Source organism: Hylobates moloch, unplaced genomic scaffold (assembly GCF_009828535.3).
Source record: "Hylobates moloch isolate HMO894 unplaced genomic scaffold, HMol_V3 SCAFFOLD_2, whole genome shotgun sequence".
NCBI classification, from domain to species: Eukaryota; Metazoa; Chordata; class Mammalia; order Primates; family Hylobatidae; genus Hylobates; species Hylobates moloch.
Window position 1 is genome coordinate 289,691 of NW_026652277.1, and position 15,407 is coordinate 305,097.

At 48.8% G+C, this 15,407-nt stretch overlaps 1 protein-coding gene across 1 annotated transcript in view; it reads right to left on the reverse strand.

Moving 5' to 3' along the window:
• Positions 1-388: 388 nt before the first annotated feature.
• LOC116456090 (disco-interacting protein 2 homolog C) overlaps positions 389-15,407 on the reverse strand; it is a 51,112-nt gene continuing 36,093 nt past the window's right edge. The window contains exons 13-17 of the mRNA XM_032150991.2: positions 6,954-7,093; positions 4,373-4,509; positions 2,553-2,761; positions 1,382-1,496; positions 389-876 (exon numbers count right to left, since the gene is read on the reverse strand). Coding sequence (XP_032006882.1) covers positions 532-876; positions 1,382-1,496; positions 2,553-2,761; positions 4,373-4,509; positions 6,954-7,093 — 946 coding nt within the window. The 3' untranslated portion in view covers positions 389-531. The remainder of the gene's footprint in view (positions 877-1,381; positions 1,497-2,552; positions 2,762-4,372; positions 4,510-6,953; positions 7,094-15,407) is intronic.

Genomic DNA, 15,407 nt, shown 5'->3' on the forward strand with positions numbered 1-15,407 from the left:
AACAGCCTGGGGAGAGCAACTGCCTCCGTGTCCTTCACAAGGCTGTTTATGTCCCGAGGCAGCAGACAGAGGCAGCATTTTCCACCCTTTCAGAGCACTCCCTGAGGGACGATGCCCATGGCTTGAGTGGCTCCCAACAGAAGGCCATGCACCCACAGAATGTAGTGAAATGGATACTGTCCCCTGCAACTCCACATTCCCCGTGCCAACCATAAAAACCAGGGACCGCAAGAACAACAGTTTAGAAAAAAAACTGTCAATCATAAAAACCAGGGACCGCGAGAACAACAGTGTGGGGAAAAAAAATGGAGGAAGAATATTTAAGGAAATCTACAACATAAGAAAAAAAAAGTAGGTCAGAAATGAAGGAGCAACAATACATATGAACCCGATGTGCTTAGAAAGTGAGAGCACCATAGCCGTGTCCTTCAGGAGAATGAGCTTTTGCTATGAGAGAACAGAGCCAGTAAGTTACGTGCGCTGACCACCACACTAACACCTCTGCACCTACAGAGAATAAAAGCAAGGCATTTACAGCCAGAAGACCAGAATCCAAGTTGCCCCCACCCATTCTATTCTTGGGGTAACCACTTCTTTCCTGCAAGCATCAGCTTCCTGCAAGCAGCCCTGGGTGAACTCCCGCACCTCACAAGCTGCCCAGGTGGTGCACATACCTGGCTGCTTCTGTCGAGGCTTAGGCAAGTTTGTGACGCAGGTGTGGGGGCACATTAGGACATTGCAGGGGTGCAGAGACCCCTCCAGAAAAAGCTGTTTTGTTTCTGACAAATGGATCCCACCAAGCGGGGTTTTGGGGAGGGTGTTTGCTGGCACCAAGGCCAGGCAATAAACTCCAACTTGATGTATACTGTCAATCGCCTAGAAAGTTAGGAAAGAGGAAATCATGTTACAACAGGAAGTATAAACAGTACATATTTATATTATGCAAAATATGATCCACAATACACAGAAGTCTGTGCAGTATAAGCACGGTTCCCAGCGTAAAAACGCCAAGGTAAGAGAAAGGGTTTTCTTACTAAACTCACCAAAGCTGAATAATGTTACCCAGGGCTTGTGGAAGACCATACACAGTAAAAAAGGAACTTTGGAAAAAAGATAACATGTTCTCAAGATCAAACAAAAGGCTTACTTTGACCTCCCCAAGGTGTCCGGTAGGAACCAGCTGTGCAAATTCCTGGTCCCTACACCCTCGATCTGCTCAGCTAGTTTCTGGACACTTGATGTAATTCCTGATCAAATGAAGGGAAGGGAAAAAGGGCCACCCCATGGGCAAAGCCACAGCTGGTCACGCCATGATCTGAATGAAGTAAGGAGGCCAGAAACAAGACAGAAGGGACCAGTGCCCAGGGTGAGGGAGGGCAACCTGCAACACGCGGCTCATCCACTGGAAACTGTCCTCCTCCGTGGAGTCAGGCCTCTGCTCAGCCACGATCACGATCCTCTCGTCGTGCAGCACAGTCACTGAGAACACGGCTATCCTGCGGGGACACAGGAGCGTGGTGAGCACGCACCGGGGACGCTCATGTAGCCCGCCCTCCCTCCGCGATCGGGGCCTCCATAACCATCGCTAGTGAGTGACACGGCTCCAACTTTGACTTCAAAATGGCAGCTGTGCTTCCGAATTTCCCCACACTCATGACGGGAAGAGCTGTGGGAGGCGCCCAGGCAGTCACCCTAATTCCCACGGAGGCCACACGCAGCACCTGCGGGCTCTGGTGACCAGGTTACGCCTTTCGCTACAGAGGGGCAAATGTGCCATGATCAGACCTGCTGAAATTTAGAGTCACACCCTTCATAGCTCAAGTTTGCACCTGTGAAGTTAATGGTCTCCAAATCAGTAGAAATTTGCCGTTTCAGAACCAGTGGTTTTCTGCTAAGTGTATGTGCCTTATACCATCAGCACAGCACAGTCACCTCCAGTAAACTGTTTTTTACAAAGAGGTTGTAGCTTTAAAGATAATTCAAAGGCGGCAACATCGTATCCAGGTATCTACTTCCTGCTCCCATCAGCTTCCAAACTGAAAAAAGGCTCTAAAACACTTTATGACTTCCTCCAGGTTGGCAAAAACTCAGGAACCACGGCAACTTATTTCATGACGGAGCCTCTACTGTGCGCCAGGCAAGGCAGGGAAGAAGAACACTGCGGTAGAGCGGGGAGGTGTCGAGCGTCTGTGCTCACGCAAGTCTGTGACTCAACCGTTGTTCCTGGGTCTCTCCAACCCGCTCCACGATGGATATCTACATCTTTAATTTGTGCAGTTATTTATCAGAAATAAGTTTTCTAATGCATATTTCTATTAGAGGGGAAGTTCGGTGGAAATATATTTATGGGCCTCAGGGAATTTCTATAAAATCTTAGACATTCAGAACTAGGTTAAATCTCAGAGGTCAGAGTCCAGTTGCTTCAATTATACGGAAGAGGAAACCGAGACACAATACATTTAAGGAATCTGTGCAACTTTCAACCCTTCAAAACCACATAAAAAGTGTGGCCGACTGGAAACCATATGCTTGATTTGCAGAACACCACTGACCTTCCCCTGTAGACAAACTTCATGGGTTCCACAGCCAGCGCGGTGGCCACGATGTCGTCGGCATTGTGCCTGCGCCCGCTGACCACCATGAGGCCGTCCATCTTGCCCACCACGAAGACGAGACCCCCGGGACCCACGAACCCCAGCAGGCCTGTCCTTATGAACGGGTATTCACTGATCGGAGCCCCGGAGCTTGTCATGGGAAACACCTGGGAGAAACAGGGTCCATCAGGCCACCGTTCACGTGGTCAGCTGGTTTTAATCCTCACCGCTTCTCCCGCGAGCACAGCACCTGCTTTGCTTAAGCTCTGCCTTTCATCCCAGCAACCCTGCCCAAGGGCCGAGGTCACAGTGACCACTGGTGGCCAACAGTCTTCGAGGCCGAAAAGCACTTCCCGCCCACCTCAGCAGGACCCCATCCATTCCTGCACCTCCACTCACCTGCTGGAGCCTCCTGCCTCTGAACCCTGAACAGGTAACACCCAGAAGTCTCACAGGAGGCCAATCAGCAACAACTGATTGCTTTGTTTACAAAACCACAATATAAAAGACTAGTGAAGAGTCAAGGTACATTTTAAACGACGTATGTTAGTTTTAAAGTAATCTCCATTCATAAAATGTTATTTGCCCTTGTTGGAAGTATGCTGAAAAGAAAAATATTAAGGAAGCAAATCAAATCAGTTCAAACTCTAAACCTCTTTTCCTCCACCCTTGTAGATAAATCAGAGAAACGGAGATGGGGTTTTTATTTAGATTTATACCTAGCTCAGTTTCGAGGGATATTTTAGAAAGTTGAATTCACATTCAAGAAAGCTATCATGGACAGGTATTGTAACATCTGTTCAGCCACATCCAAAGTTCCCAACATTTAGACCAGGAACAGTGGCTCATGCCTGTAATCCCGGCACTTTAGGAGGCTAAGATGGGAGGATTGCTTGAGGCCAGAGTTTCAGATCAGCCTGGACAACAGCATGAGACCGAATATGTACACAAGAATTTTTTTTTTAATTATTCAGGTGTGGTGGCACATGCCTGTAGTCCCAGCTACTCAGAGGCTGAGGCAGGAAGATGGCTTGAGCCCAGGAGTTTGAAGCTGCAGTGAGCTGTGATGGTGCCACTTCCCCCCAGCCTGAGTGACAGAGCAAGACCCTGTTTCAACAACAACCAAAAGTTTTAAACATTTAGGAAACTTATCCCCAAACAATTTGTATTTTCTTTCATATAGCTTAAATGTTGTGCTACTTCTAAGGCCAGGAACTACTTGGTAAAAAGATAAGAGTTCTGAGTTGCAGCACTGAACGTGTGTCTGACCCCTTCGTTACACAGCACATCTGTGCACACGCCCCATGCATGCACATTACACACGCATCTGTGTACACCACATACATACTTGCTTGTGTCACTGAGATCGTTACATACACGTGTGCTCAAGTTCTCACAGGTTCATACCTGGCCACATCTAACCCAGGCCAAGGGGCCGTAAAGGGGCTCCAGTTGGCTTCCCCAGGCGAGGCCCTTCACGTACACAAGTGCACGTTCCCTCATGATCCACTTTTCACAGTAAAAGTGAGAAAAGTAACAAAAAGGATCCTTTTTTAAGAAATCATGCTTATTCTTTTAAACATAAGGTCAGAACAATGCTGATAAAACAAATTTATCAAAAGTGATAACAAGTGGTAAAGTGCCATCATTTTCATTAATATAAACACGTCTTGTTGAAAATGGATCTTACATTCCACGTCTATCACTATGCACCCGGCAGGGGCTGTCTGGAGACAGAGCCACAGACGGTACTCCTGGCAGGACTCTCCTCCACCTACCTCAAAGGTGTTCTTGGTCATGCCGGAGAGACCATAGTAGGATGTGCCCGTCGCAACTGCACACACACACAGCTCCCCGATCTCATCCGTTCTGCACAGCTGAGGAACCCCATCTGGCTTCACTGAACACATGATGGCTAAAAGCAAACAAGAAAGCACACGCGGTGTGAGAGGGGGCGGGTGGGGAGAATCGAGGAAACAGGGAAGACACGAGTATGAACAAGGACACCAGTGAACAGGAATGGGGTCTGGAGCAAAACTGCGTGGATGGTAGTCAGCCAGGCACTCATTTTCCCTAAAGAGCCATGATTTTTCCTGTTGCAGCAACATGTCAAATTTCATAGTCGAAACATCAATAAATATTTCAATTACTTTAATGTTAATGTGCAAGTTGTATTTAGGGGCGTGACATCATCTGCCATTTAGATATGGGGAGGAACCTCAGAACCAACATCAGGGCCACCTGCCACACGTATATCAGCAACGTGGTGCAACTTGAACTCTGCAAATGAAGCCTCTGATGTCTTACGGAAATCTGAATCTTCGATTTCACACTCCATGCATGGTGAGTCCTTCCGAGAACACCACTGGAGGGCTTCGCACACAGTTCAATGTGGACAAATTCTCACTGGTCTGTGCCACCAACACTTTGACGCTTTGCGCAGCAACAACATCCTACGTACCCCTCAACTGTAAGCCACAAATCTGATTAGGGAGCCAAGAGCCTCAGGCTTCAGAGGGGTGGAATGTGCATAGTGACAGCTGAGCTGTTCAGAAAGAGCCTAAAACAGCAGGCAGCCACTGGGCCGGAGTACAGAACAGTGGAAACATAAGTTAAACTCACAGGAAGAAAAATTCACATTAAAATGACACTGAAAGATTCTTTACCCATCAGATTGGTAAAAATAAAACTCAGGTAATACAGCGGATAAGGGAGTGGAGAAAGAAGTGCTGCTGTTTACCGCTCGGCAGGGTATAAAGCCTCACAACCTTCGAAAAGACAATCATCATAAAAACTACATCGGCAGTTCTCTTTGAAACAGAACTCCCACTTCTAGAACTGTTTCCATTAGACATGAGGGGGTCACTCACTGCAGCAGCAAAAGAGGGAAAATCACCAAACAGGGGAGGCTCAAATAAACGTAGTGCTCCCACAACGTAGCACTGTGCTGCCTTCAGAACAGCATGGAGCTCGTTACACGCTGACAAAGGACCCTTAAGATAAAACATGGGTATGTACGCGGTACTCCATTACAATGTGAGAAAAAACCCCAGAACCCAGGGCAGAGGACACACAGGGGGTGGGGGTGCAGGCTTCTGTTCCACATCCCCAGGTGCCTCTGACGGGGGGCCTGGGAAGCTCGCGGTTGTTCTCATAGTCACAAAGGAGCGTTTTCATTGTGTCCTTCAGAACCTTTGAAGATTTCACCGTGCAGCTCCATTTATTTGAAAATTAGATATTAAAGAAAGAAATGGAGCCGGGGGCCTGGCCACCGCTGGGAGGCAGGGAGTGGGCTGGACACAGGGGCTGGAGGGCTGGAAGCAGAGGCACAGGCGCGGGGACGCTGGAGAGCGTCCGCAGGGAATCAGGGAGTCGTGAGGAAGAGGGAAGCCAAGGGCTGCCTTCATTTCTTTTATGCCAAACAGGGCGAACAGAAAGGCAAGACGGCTTCTGGAGTGCCTGGCCCCAGCGCAGCTCACCATGAAGGAGCATGAGCGGTCTTGCCTCTGTGAGACTCCACGGGGCGGGGGTCCCTGCTGAGGCCCACCCGACCTGGCGCCCTGCACCTGCTGCTGAAGGCGGCAGCACTGCTCGCACGGGCATGGCTACCCTGCTGGGCTTGAGCCCACACCCCATGCTTGGAGGGCTCAGCAGGAGATACAGGCTCCGGGGTCCCCAGCTGAGCAAAGAGCCGGGTTCCTTTTCGGGGGCCAGACAGCCAGGGGCTGATGCTGCCTGTGACCCCATGAGTTGAGCGCCAGGTGTGTTCACCCTGAGAATGGTAAAGCAGCTCCTGGGAGGTGCCTGGGCGCTCCTTGTGGGGCTGGTGGGGAGGCACAGTGGGCCCTGCAGCTGGGCGCGTCCTCACACATCTGTGGAAAAGGCTTCTGAGACTTGGAAAAAGGGCTTTACTGCTGAAAACAGGCTTGATGGTCACACAGACTCACATTCCTTGGTTTTCACACGTGTCTGCCTTGGGGGAAGCCGAGCTTGGCTGTTCCCACTCTGGCTGGTGCCTTAGGGTGATGGACGGGCACCTCCTCTGGGGGAGGGAAGGGAAGCTGCCCAAGCACCAGTGTGGACCCTGCACTGGCCCCAAAGCCTTCCAGGGAAGAGGAGCCCGAGGCCCCAGTGTGCAAAGCTGCCCTTCCCCATCTTCTCGACCGTCTACCAGGAGAGGGAACATTACACCTCAAATGTCTGAAGCCTAACAAGGACTTCAGAAGACTGGGAGTGAGGCTCTCAGCCCGAGGGCACAACACAGGAATGTGGGAACGCGGGGAAAGCAGGCTTTGGTGACCTGTGTTAGAAAAGCATTTAGTAACTGGTTAATCTGTGCATCTCGTGACCCACACTCACCTCCAGGCATCACGAGGCCGACATCCTGCACAGTGAGCACGGACAGCTTCTCTTCCGAGTCCACACGAATGACCCCGTAGGTCAGCCCATGCATGGAGAGGACGCCCCGGCCTGGGGGCTGGTTACTGTCATCTGTGGGCCTGTAATGACAGTTTTTAACTTGAATATGCAGGAGCAGATAAGCCATCACAACCACAGATGTGCAGTCAGCACACACGCGGCAGGCTGGGCACCCCTGGGAACAGTGCTGGCACCCCTGGACACAGTGCTGGCTGCCCATGTGGCCACATTAGGGGATGCTCGTTCTGTTTATGAACAGCTGGCAGCAAGTCTACTGCTTCCACCTCTGCATTCCCAGGGAATCCCAAGAACACACCCGAAAACTATGAAGGCAGCTCCTCTCCTGTCCCCTCTATGCAGGCCCTGCACAGACCGGCTCTCTCTCTCCTCCCGGCTCCTGCTCACTGCACAGTCTGCTCTTCCAGTTTCACAAATGACTGGAAGGTGGTGCATCCACTCCAAGAATGCAGACAAAACCACTGAACAGAAATGATGGAAATCCCGACTGTCCAGCCTCAATTCAGATGCAGACTACCTGGGCGTATGACCAATTATGTATATATAAGAATCTAAAATAAGATTTACGCTGTGCTATTCTGGCTGCCAAGTTCTAAGGAAAATTATTTGGGTGGCAGGCAAGCTGTAGAATGCATTGTGGGTCAGGAGAAGAGGGGTCCGCATAAGGCAGTTTTCAGAAGACCACTGAGCACACGTTCACCACTCTGGGGCCCGCCCCACCTCCTCTGTCAGACACCCCAGCTTGCTCCCGCCTTGGGGCTTCTGCACTGGTTCTCGTTGCTACCCAGGACGTTCCTCTGACAGATGTCCACACGGCCCTCTCCCTCCCTGTCTCCAGGGGACTTCTCGTCCTCTCAGAAAACACCCCCCACCCAGTGTGCCCACCCCACAGCACACACCTATGACTACCTGTGCAACCTCCTCCCTCAGACCCAACTCTCCCAAGAGCAGCCAGAGTTTGTTTTGCTCACTGCTGCATTCCAGCCCTGGAAAATGTCTAGCAATGAATATCTGCTGACTGAATTTGTGAACAAATAAGTTAAAATCTCTCTAAGATCACGGATTACATTCCTGAAAACTAACAATTCCTCAATGGTTATCTGAGTGAGTCACCGCAATTTAGGTACACATTGTTTCTGTAATTTTCCATGTATAAATCTTTAATGCACTTCAGACCTAACAGTTGGACTATAGGTTTGCTGTTTAAAATATTATGGTTTATAATGAAACTGAAGACATAAATGGGGCAACATAAAAGTTAATATTTGGAAAAGGAGATCTCATTTGAATGAAGTAACTGGCGTATTGAAAAAAGCATGAAAGTCTCTGGAAACAGAATGATTCTGGATGTAAGAATCAAAAAGGATAGAGCTAACCAGATATAAAAGAAAAGTCTGCCCAAATAACACCACACGGAACCACCTAGATAGCGTGAGCTCAAATCCCTGGGCTTTCCATTATTCTCCCGGCCTTTTCTTCCCAGAGACCCCAAACAAATCGAAATTTCAAAATGAAAACACAGGTGTTGTCAGTGGTCCTGCCACCATCCCCTCACCCTGCGCCATCCCCTCACCCGGCGCCATCCCCTCACCCGGCGCCATCCCCTCACCCTGCGCCATCCCCTCACCCTGCGCCATCCCCTCACCCTACAAGAGTCCTCTACAAAGATCAGTGTGGAAGTCAGACACTGTGAGCTTCAGTATCTGCTGTGGGTTGAATCGTGTCCCCGCAAAAGATCACCCCTCGTATCTGTGACCTTATTTGGAAGCAGGGCCTGTTCAGAGACAGAAGCCCCCGGACTTACAATGGGGTTACAACCTGATAAACCCACTGTAAAGGTGGAAATGGAAGTTGAACCACCTTAAGCCAGGGCCATCTTATGACCATGTTAGGATGAGGTCATACTGGGTTAGAATGGACCCTAAATCCAATTGCTCTGTCCTTGTAAGAGAAGAGAGAGGCCCAGACACAGGGAGAAGCTCGCGTGACAATGAAGGCAGAGACTGGAGTGACAGGTACCCGTCCAGGATAGCTGAGCACCCAAGGCCGGGGTGAGGCCTGGGGCGGATCGCTGAGCAGAGCAGCACCCGAGGGAGGCCGGGGTGAGGACTGGGGCAGATAGCTGAGCAGAGCAGCACCCGAGGGAGGCCGGGGTCAGGCCTGGGGCGGGTTCCCTCAGCACCTCCAGAGGCCCAGCCCTGTGACACCTCGGGGTCTCCAACTCCAGCCTCCAGAACTGAGACAAGTGTCTGTTGTTTAAACCACCCAGTGTGTGGTACTTTGTTACGAGAGCCCGAATACACTATCTTAGTGATAAAAATTTAAGGTACACTTATTTTTGTTTTAAAAAGCCACATGAAAGCAAAATGCTGGGCTAGCCAAGATTCACAACACTGACCTGCTGGGCAAGGGGCTGGAAGGGAAAAAGTCATCTCAGGGGCCGGGCGCGGTGGCTCACGCTTGTAATCCCAGCACTTTGGGAGGCCGAGGCGGGCGGATCACGAGGTCAGGAGATCGAGACCACGGTGAAACCCCGTCTCTACTAAAAATACAAAAAATTAGCCGGCCGTGGTGGCGGGTGCTTGTTGTCCCAGCTACTCAGAGAGGCTGAGGCAGGAGAATGGCATGAACCCGGGAGGCGGAGCTTGCAGTGAGCCGAGATAGCGCCACTGCACTCCAGCCTGGGCGACAGAGCGAGACTCCGTCTCAAAAAAAAAAAAAAAAAGTCATCTCAGGGCCCAATCACGTATATTTTGTTGTCTCAATTACAAAATCCCCTTTCCTTTTTTTTGAGACACAGTTTCACTCTGTCACCCAGGCAGAGTGCAATGGCACGATCTTGGCTCGCTGCAACCTCTGCCTCCCGGATTCAAGCCATCCTCCTGCCTCAGCCTCCTGAATAGCTGGGACTACAGGCGCCGCCACCACAGCCAGTTAATTTTTTTGCTATTATTAGTAGAGACAGGGTTTCACCATGTGGGCCAGGCTGGCCTCGAACTCCTGACTTCGAGTGATCCACCTGCCTCAGCTTCCCAACGTGTTAGAATTACAGGCGTGAGCTACTGTGCCTGGCCAAGATCCTCTTTTCTATGTTTAAACACAGTTAATGAGAAATAAGACCTGCACATTTAATAATTGAATACCTTAAGATTACAAATGGTGTTTGCTATAGGAACTTTTCAATTATGCTTATACAATGATAGTTCCAGGAGGCTGAACATGTTCATATTATCGACATTAACTTTGCATTAATTTAACCTGCCACTGTACTTTTATTCATATTTGACAGATTCCCTTGCTAGTCAGAGAAGACGCATGGCCCCGGGTTTCTTTCCTTGCAGTTGTGCAAGACACTGGCATACAGCCAGGCACAGAAGCTCAGGAGGTCCCGACACACAGACGGGCACAGAAGCTCAGGAGGTCCCGACACACAGGTGGGCACAGAAGCGCAGGAGCTCCCAGCACAGAGGCAGACACAGAAGCATGGGTGCTCCCGGCACGCAGGCGGGCACAGAAGCGCGGGTGCTCCTGACAAAGAGGCACACAAGCAGGCACAGAAGCGTGGGAGCTCCCTGCACACAGGCGGGCACAGAAGCGCGGGTCGTCCCAACACAATGGCAGCCTCACAGCCCCACCTCCCCACAGACGTGGTGTCCGGGGGCACCCCTTAACTTCTGACCTAGTGGTGCTGATGCTTCCTCCTCCAGATGGCAAACCAGTGCCCCAGTGGTACCCTCCATGTGCCAAATGGTTCTGAGTCTTTCATGCATAGGGACGCACTTAAAACTCACCATAAGCCTATGACTATTATTCCCCACTTTCAGATGAGAAGACTCGGGCACGGAAAGGTTGACTTCACTGCCCAAGTGGGTGGTGGGGCTCGGCGGGACTCAGATCAAGAGCACAGCCCCTGCTGACCTGAGTGCCCGCCCCTCCCAGGTCTTTGCCTCCGATCCCAGGACACTGAGTGAATCAGTCTACTGCTCTCTTCTTTTTATAAAAACTTAGAAGCAAACAGCACAACCAACATGAGCACATTCTTAGTATGAACAAGGCAAACATCACAGTCAAAAGACAAAGTCCCTGTTTCTGCTCCAATCCTATGTCCCACAAATAACCATATGCAGATTTTTTTATGTCAAAGTTTAGACTCCTAGATATGCAGTTAAGTATAAAATATGTATGTAAACCAATACATTGATTTTTAAAAGAAAAGCAGAATCAAGATGCTTCTTCTATGTTGGCAGAAAAGCTGAGTATTGGGAGAAGCTGAGGCAGGGCCTGCACATCTGACATAATGTAAAAGAGTCTTGGAACATGTCCGGGGTCCAGGGTCTAAAACCCCTTATGGCCTTTGGAACACCAAGCTCTGTGCTAAAGGGTGGAAGCTACCCTGACGCACCATAATCTAAGCCCAGGGCATAAAATCCCTCGTGGCTTGGATAGAATCCACGCTCGTGGCTCTGGAATGTGTCTAGACTTGCTGGCTCCTTGCTCTCCCAGGGTCAATTGTATCCTGAGTTAAAAGAACCTGCTCTCCATTATCTCAAGCAGAATATGTTTCACATGCTTCAAGGGAAATGCTAAACCATCACAGCTGTAGATCATGTGCTTGCCCTTTTGATGCCCCACATTCTCAACACCTGTTTCTTTGTTTGATCACCAATAAATAGTCTGGGCTTCCAGAGCTCAGGGCCTTTGCAGCCTCCATACTCGCAATAGCCCCCTGGACCCACTTTCTCTCTCAAACTGTCTTTTCTCATTCCTTTGCCTCCACCAGACTTTGTCACCCCCATGACCTGGTGTTGGGTTCGATCACCCCAACATTCTAAAACTCACTCTCTTCACTAAAAATATCTGCAGATCTTTCCATGTGTCTGTGTGTGGGTGTGCATCTGTGTAGGTGTGTGCACCACTGAATTCAGCTGGTTTGTTACACAGTGCTCAGTAATACGAATATATGATCATATATTTTCTTTCATTCAATCTTTATACAGTTGGACATGTATCTGTAATATACCTATCTAGAAAGAAAATGGAGAATCAAAAAGCACATATACTTAAAATTTTAAGAAGACCTAAATACCCTCCCAAAATAACATATTTTGCATTCCCACTAACAGAACAGGAGTATTATTTTCTCATCTACTAGAAAAGCACCTCGCACTGGCTGTATGGTGTTGTGGTTATATATTTAATGACCTATTCTGCACAGCAACCCTGTGGAGATGGGTGCAGCACCATGACCCTCCCTGTTTAGCAGACAGGGGCAGGGGTGAGGAGGGCTGAGTGCTACCCAAGGCCGCTGCTGCGGAGCAGAGCCAGTGCCAATCTCAGACTGGCTTCAGAATCTGTGCGTCTGTCCACAGCGCCACGTTGCCTCAGCAGTGCCCGTCTCTGCACTCTTGCCAACACTTAAAATGCTTCCCAATTTGTTGAGTAAAACACCATTTGTTGGTCCAATTTGTGTTCCCTGTATTATTAAGCAAGTTAGATATTTATCTCCATCAACACCTTGCTAGGAAGTAAAAATCCCAAGTAGGGAAATGAGGTGAGGAAGGGAAGAAACAGTCCCCATAGACAAAATTCAAGGGACTTAAAAACATCCACCTTAATAATCAATATCAGTACATTAAATAATGGCTGATAAAGGTATCCGCCCATTCATCAACTTCCAAACTCAGTTCCAACGTGAAATGGTGTTCAAGACCAAGCAGCTTTGTGTGTCTCACAAAGAATATGGATTCCAGGAGGGACCATCTCAGTGACCACCAGGAATGTAAGGAGGCACTGTCCACTCTTGGAGATATGGAAGGAGCAAAACACACACCTGCATATACAATACCATGATGACGTGCAAAAGGGAAACAAAAATAAAACTAAAGGACAACAGAGTCTGGATGTTTTGTTGCCTCCAGATCTCACGTTGAAATGTGACGTCCAACACTGCAGGCGGGCCTGTTCTCACAGGAACGTGAGAGTTCTCACTTTATGAGTTCACGTGGGATCTAGTTGTTTAGGATAGAGCTGGGCACCTCCTCTCTCTCTCTCTTGCTCACTCAATCTCTCACCATGTGACATGCAGGCTCCCGCTTTGCCTTCTGCCATGATCGTAAGCTTCCTGAGGCCTCACCAAGAGCTGAGCAGATGCTGGAGCCATGCTTCTCTTAGAGCCTGCAGAACTACGAGCCAAAATAAACCTCTTTTCCTTATAGATTACCCAGTCTCACACACTCCTTTATACCAATGCGAACAGACCAACAAAAAGGAGAGAAGCAGGCCAGACTTTGCAACGTGGCCTCATGAGGAATGTACACTATGGCTTCCATTGAACCATTTGCACCACTGACCTGTCATAGCATTTCCAGCCTCTGGAAAACATTCCATAAGCCTTGCCCGCATAACACCTTGAAGCATCAGCTCCTATAAATTTCATGAACACATCCACAGTTTGCTACTCCTGACCACAAGCAGAGCCAGGCCAGGCTCAGGACATTAACACAAAACAAACACATCAAGTAGTCAACAAGCCTCACCAGCCTCTACTTCTAGGGCTTAACAGAGAGCCACACTGCACCTGCCCAGCTTCAGTGCTGCATGTCATTTGCTGAATCCCTTAAGCAAGTGAGTAAACAAGGTCTTTCATTTTTTTCATCTTACACAGGCAATCTCCAATGTAGTAATTCTCAGCTTAGCAACAACAGCACATTTGGAGAACAAAGAGTTATGCTGCAGGCCCCTCCTCCCCCAGCAATCTGTACACAGCATTTCTATGCAACAGACTGCACAAAACACGTTCCTGTAGTCATGTAATGGCGGTAACGGCAGTAACACTTGTTGAATTCTTACTACGTACCAGGCGTGTTTTTAAGCACTTTGTGTGTAGGAACACACTCAATGCTCACATGAGCCTCTGATGTGGCTATTGCTGTGATTCTCATCTATGGACGAGGAATCCTGAAGGTAAAGCCCTACCCATGTTACAAAGCTGGCGCAAGAAGAGTGAGATGGGGACCCAGGCCGACCTCGGCCCCTGACAGAGCCGGCACGGAGAAGGAACGAGGTGGTGCTCATCCCACACACGACGTTCCCCGTGCTGGCGTCAAAGCACCTGCACAGCGTTGCTTCTTTGGGAAGACACATTCGGGTTCCAGACAAAACGCGAAGTTACTGGGAAGCCTGTTTGAGAGTGGGGGGGGTCTTCCCTTCTGAACTGGCAGCCAGAGCCCCGAGGAAGTGTCTTTTTTCTTTTTTTAACAGGGCAGCTGCTCTGGTCTTGAATCACCATTCACCGCCAAAGGTTTTTCTTTTAGATGGACGTAAATCAGCCCTGCTGAAGGTGCCGGGGCAGCCACACAACACACATAGAACACAGAACATCTCTGCTTTCTTTCCTCTCTGGGCCACTCTTTTTAACAACAGCAGCAGAATAAACTAATAAATTTATAGTACCAGTAAAAATGCCCTTTAAAGGACAAGGAGCAGTTAAGCTTGTGAACTCATTTTAGCAGAAATAATATTTTCAGGAAACATGCACCGTAAGGAGAAATTCAGTGAAAAATGTGCATGTACCTTTTTCGATGTTTAGTGTGACACGGACTTTCAAAAACACAACAGATAACTGAGGTTGCGATTTTTAATAGGAAAAGACACAATGTAAAAGCAGCCAATATATTAAGTTATGAGTTGATTTAATGTAATGTTCTTCCTTTTCTCTAATAGGAGCAATACATGCCCACTAAAAACAGCCCATTTTAAGAGCTGCACAGCACGGAAAGTGAGCTGCCCATCTTTACTGCCTCACCCACCCTGTGTAGCACACCTTTTTTTTTTTTTGCACTGAATATTACTATTTACAGATACTTAATTTTTTGTTACCAAAAATGGGATCACACTATATAAACTTTTTTGTAAACTCTTTCTCATAAGCCTTGGCCACTTTTCTGTTTCCAGGGGAGGCTATGGGCTGGAACTGGGGGGTAACCCGGGGGGAGGCCCCTCCTCTGCCATCTTCTTGCTGCACCTCCAACCTTTGCCAAAACAAACGTTGGGAGAAAAGAAAACACAAAATATAACAGGACAGTAACGGTTTTAAAGAAAAGAAAATACTTTAAATGCCTAGGTGAAAATACAGTTCACGTAGCAAGACTGAGTAGACTTCACTAGGGAACGTGATTTCCTGCCACCACTTGGCTGACACACCTGAACAGAAGGTGAAAACAAACACATATGAAAGCACACGCATCAACACAAACATGAAGACAGGCATACACAGGTGAAGACAGACATGAAGGCATGCATGCATGAACAGGCATGCATAAGACATGTGAACACAGACACACCTAGACACACGTGAACACAGACATGCATAAAGAC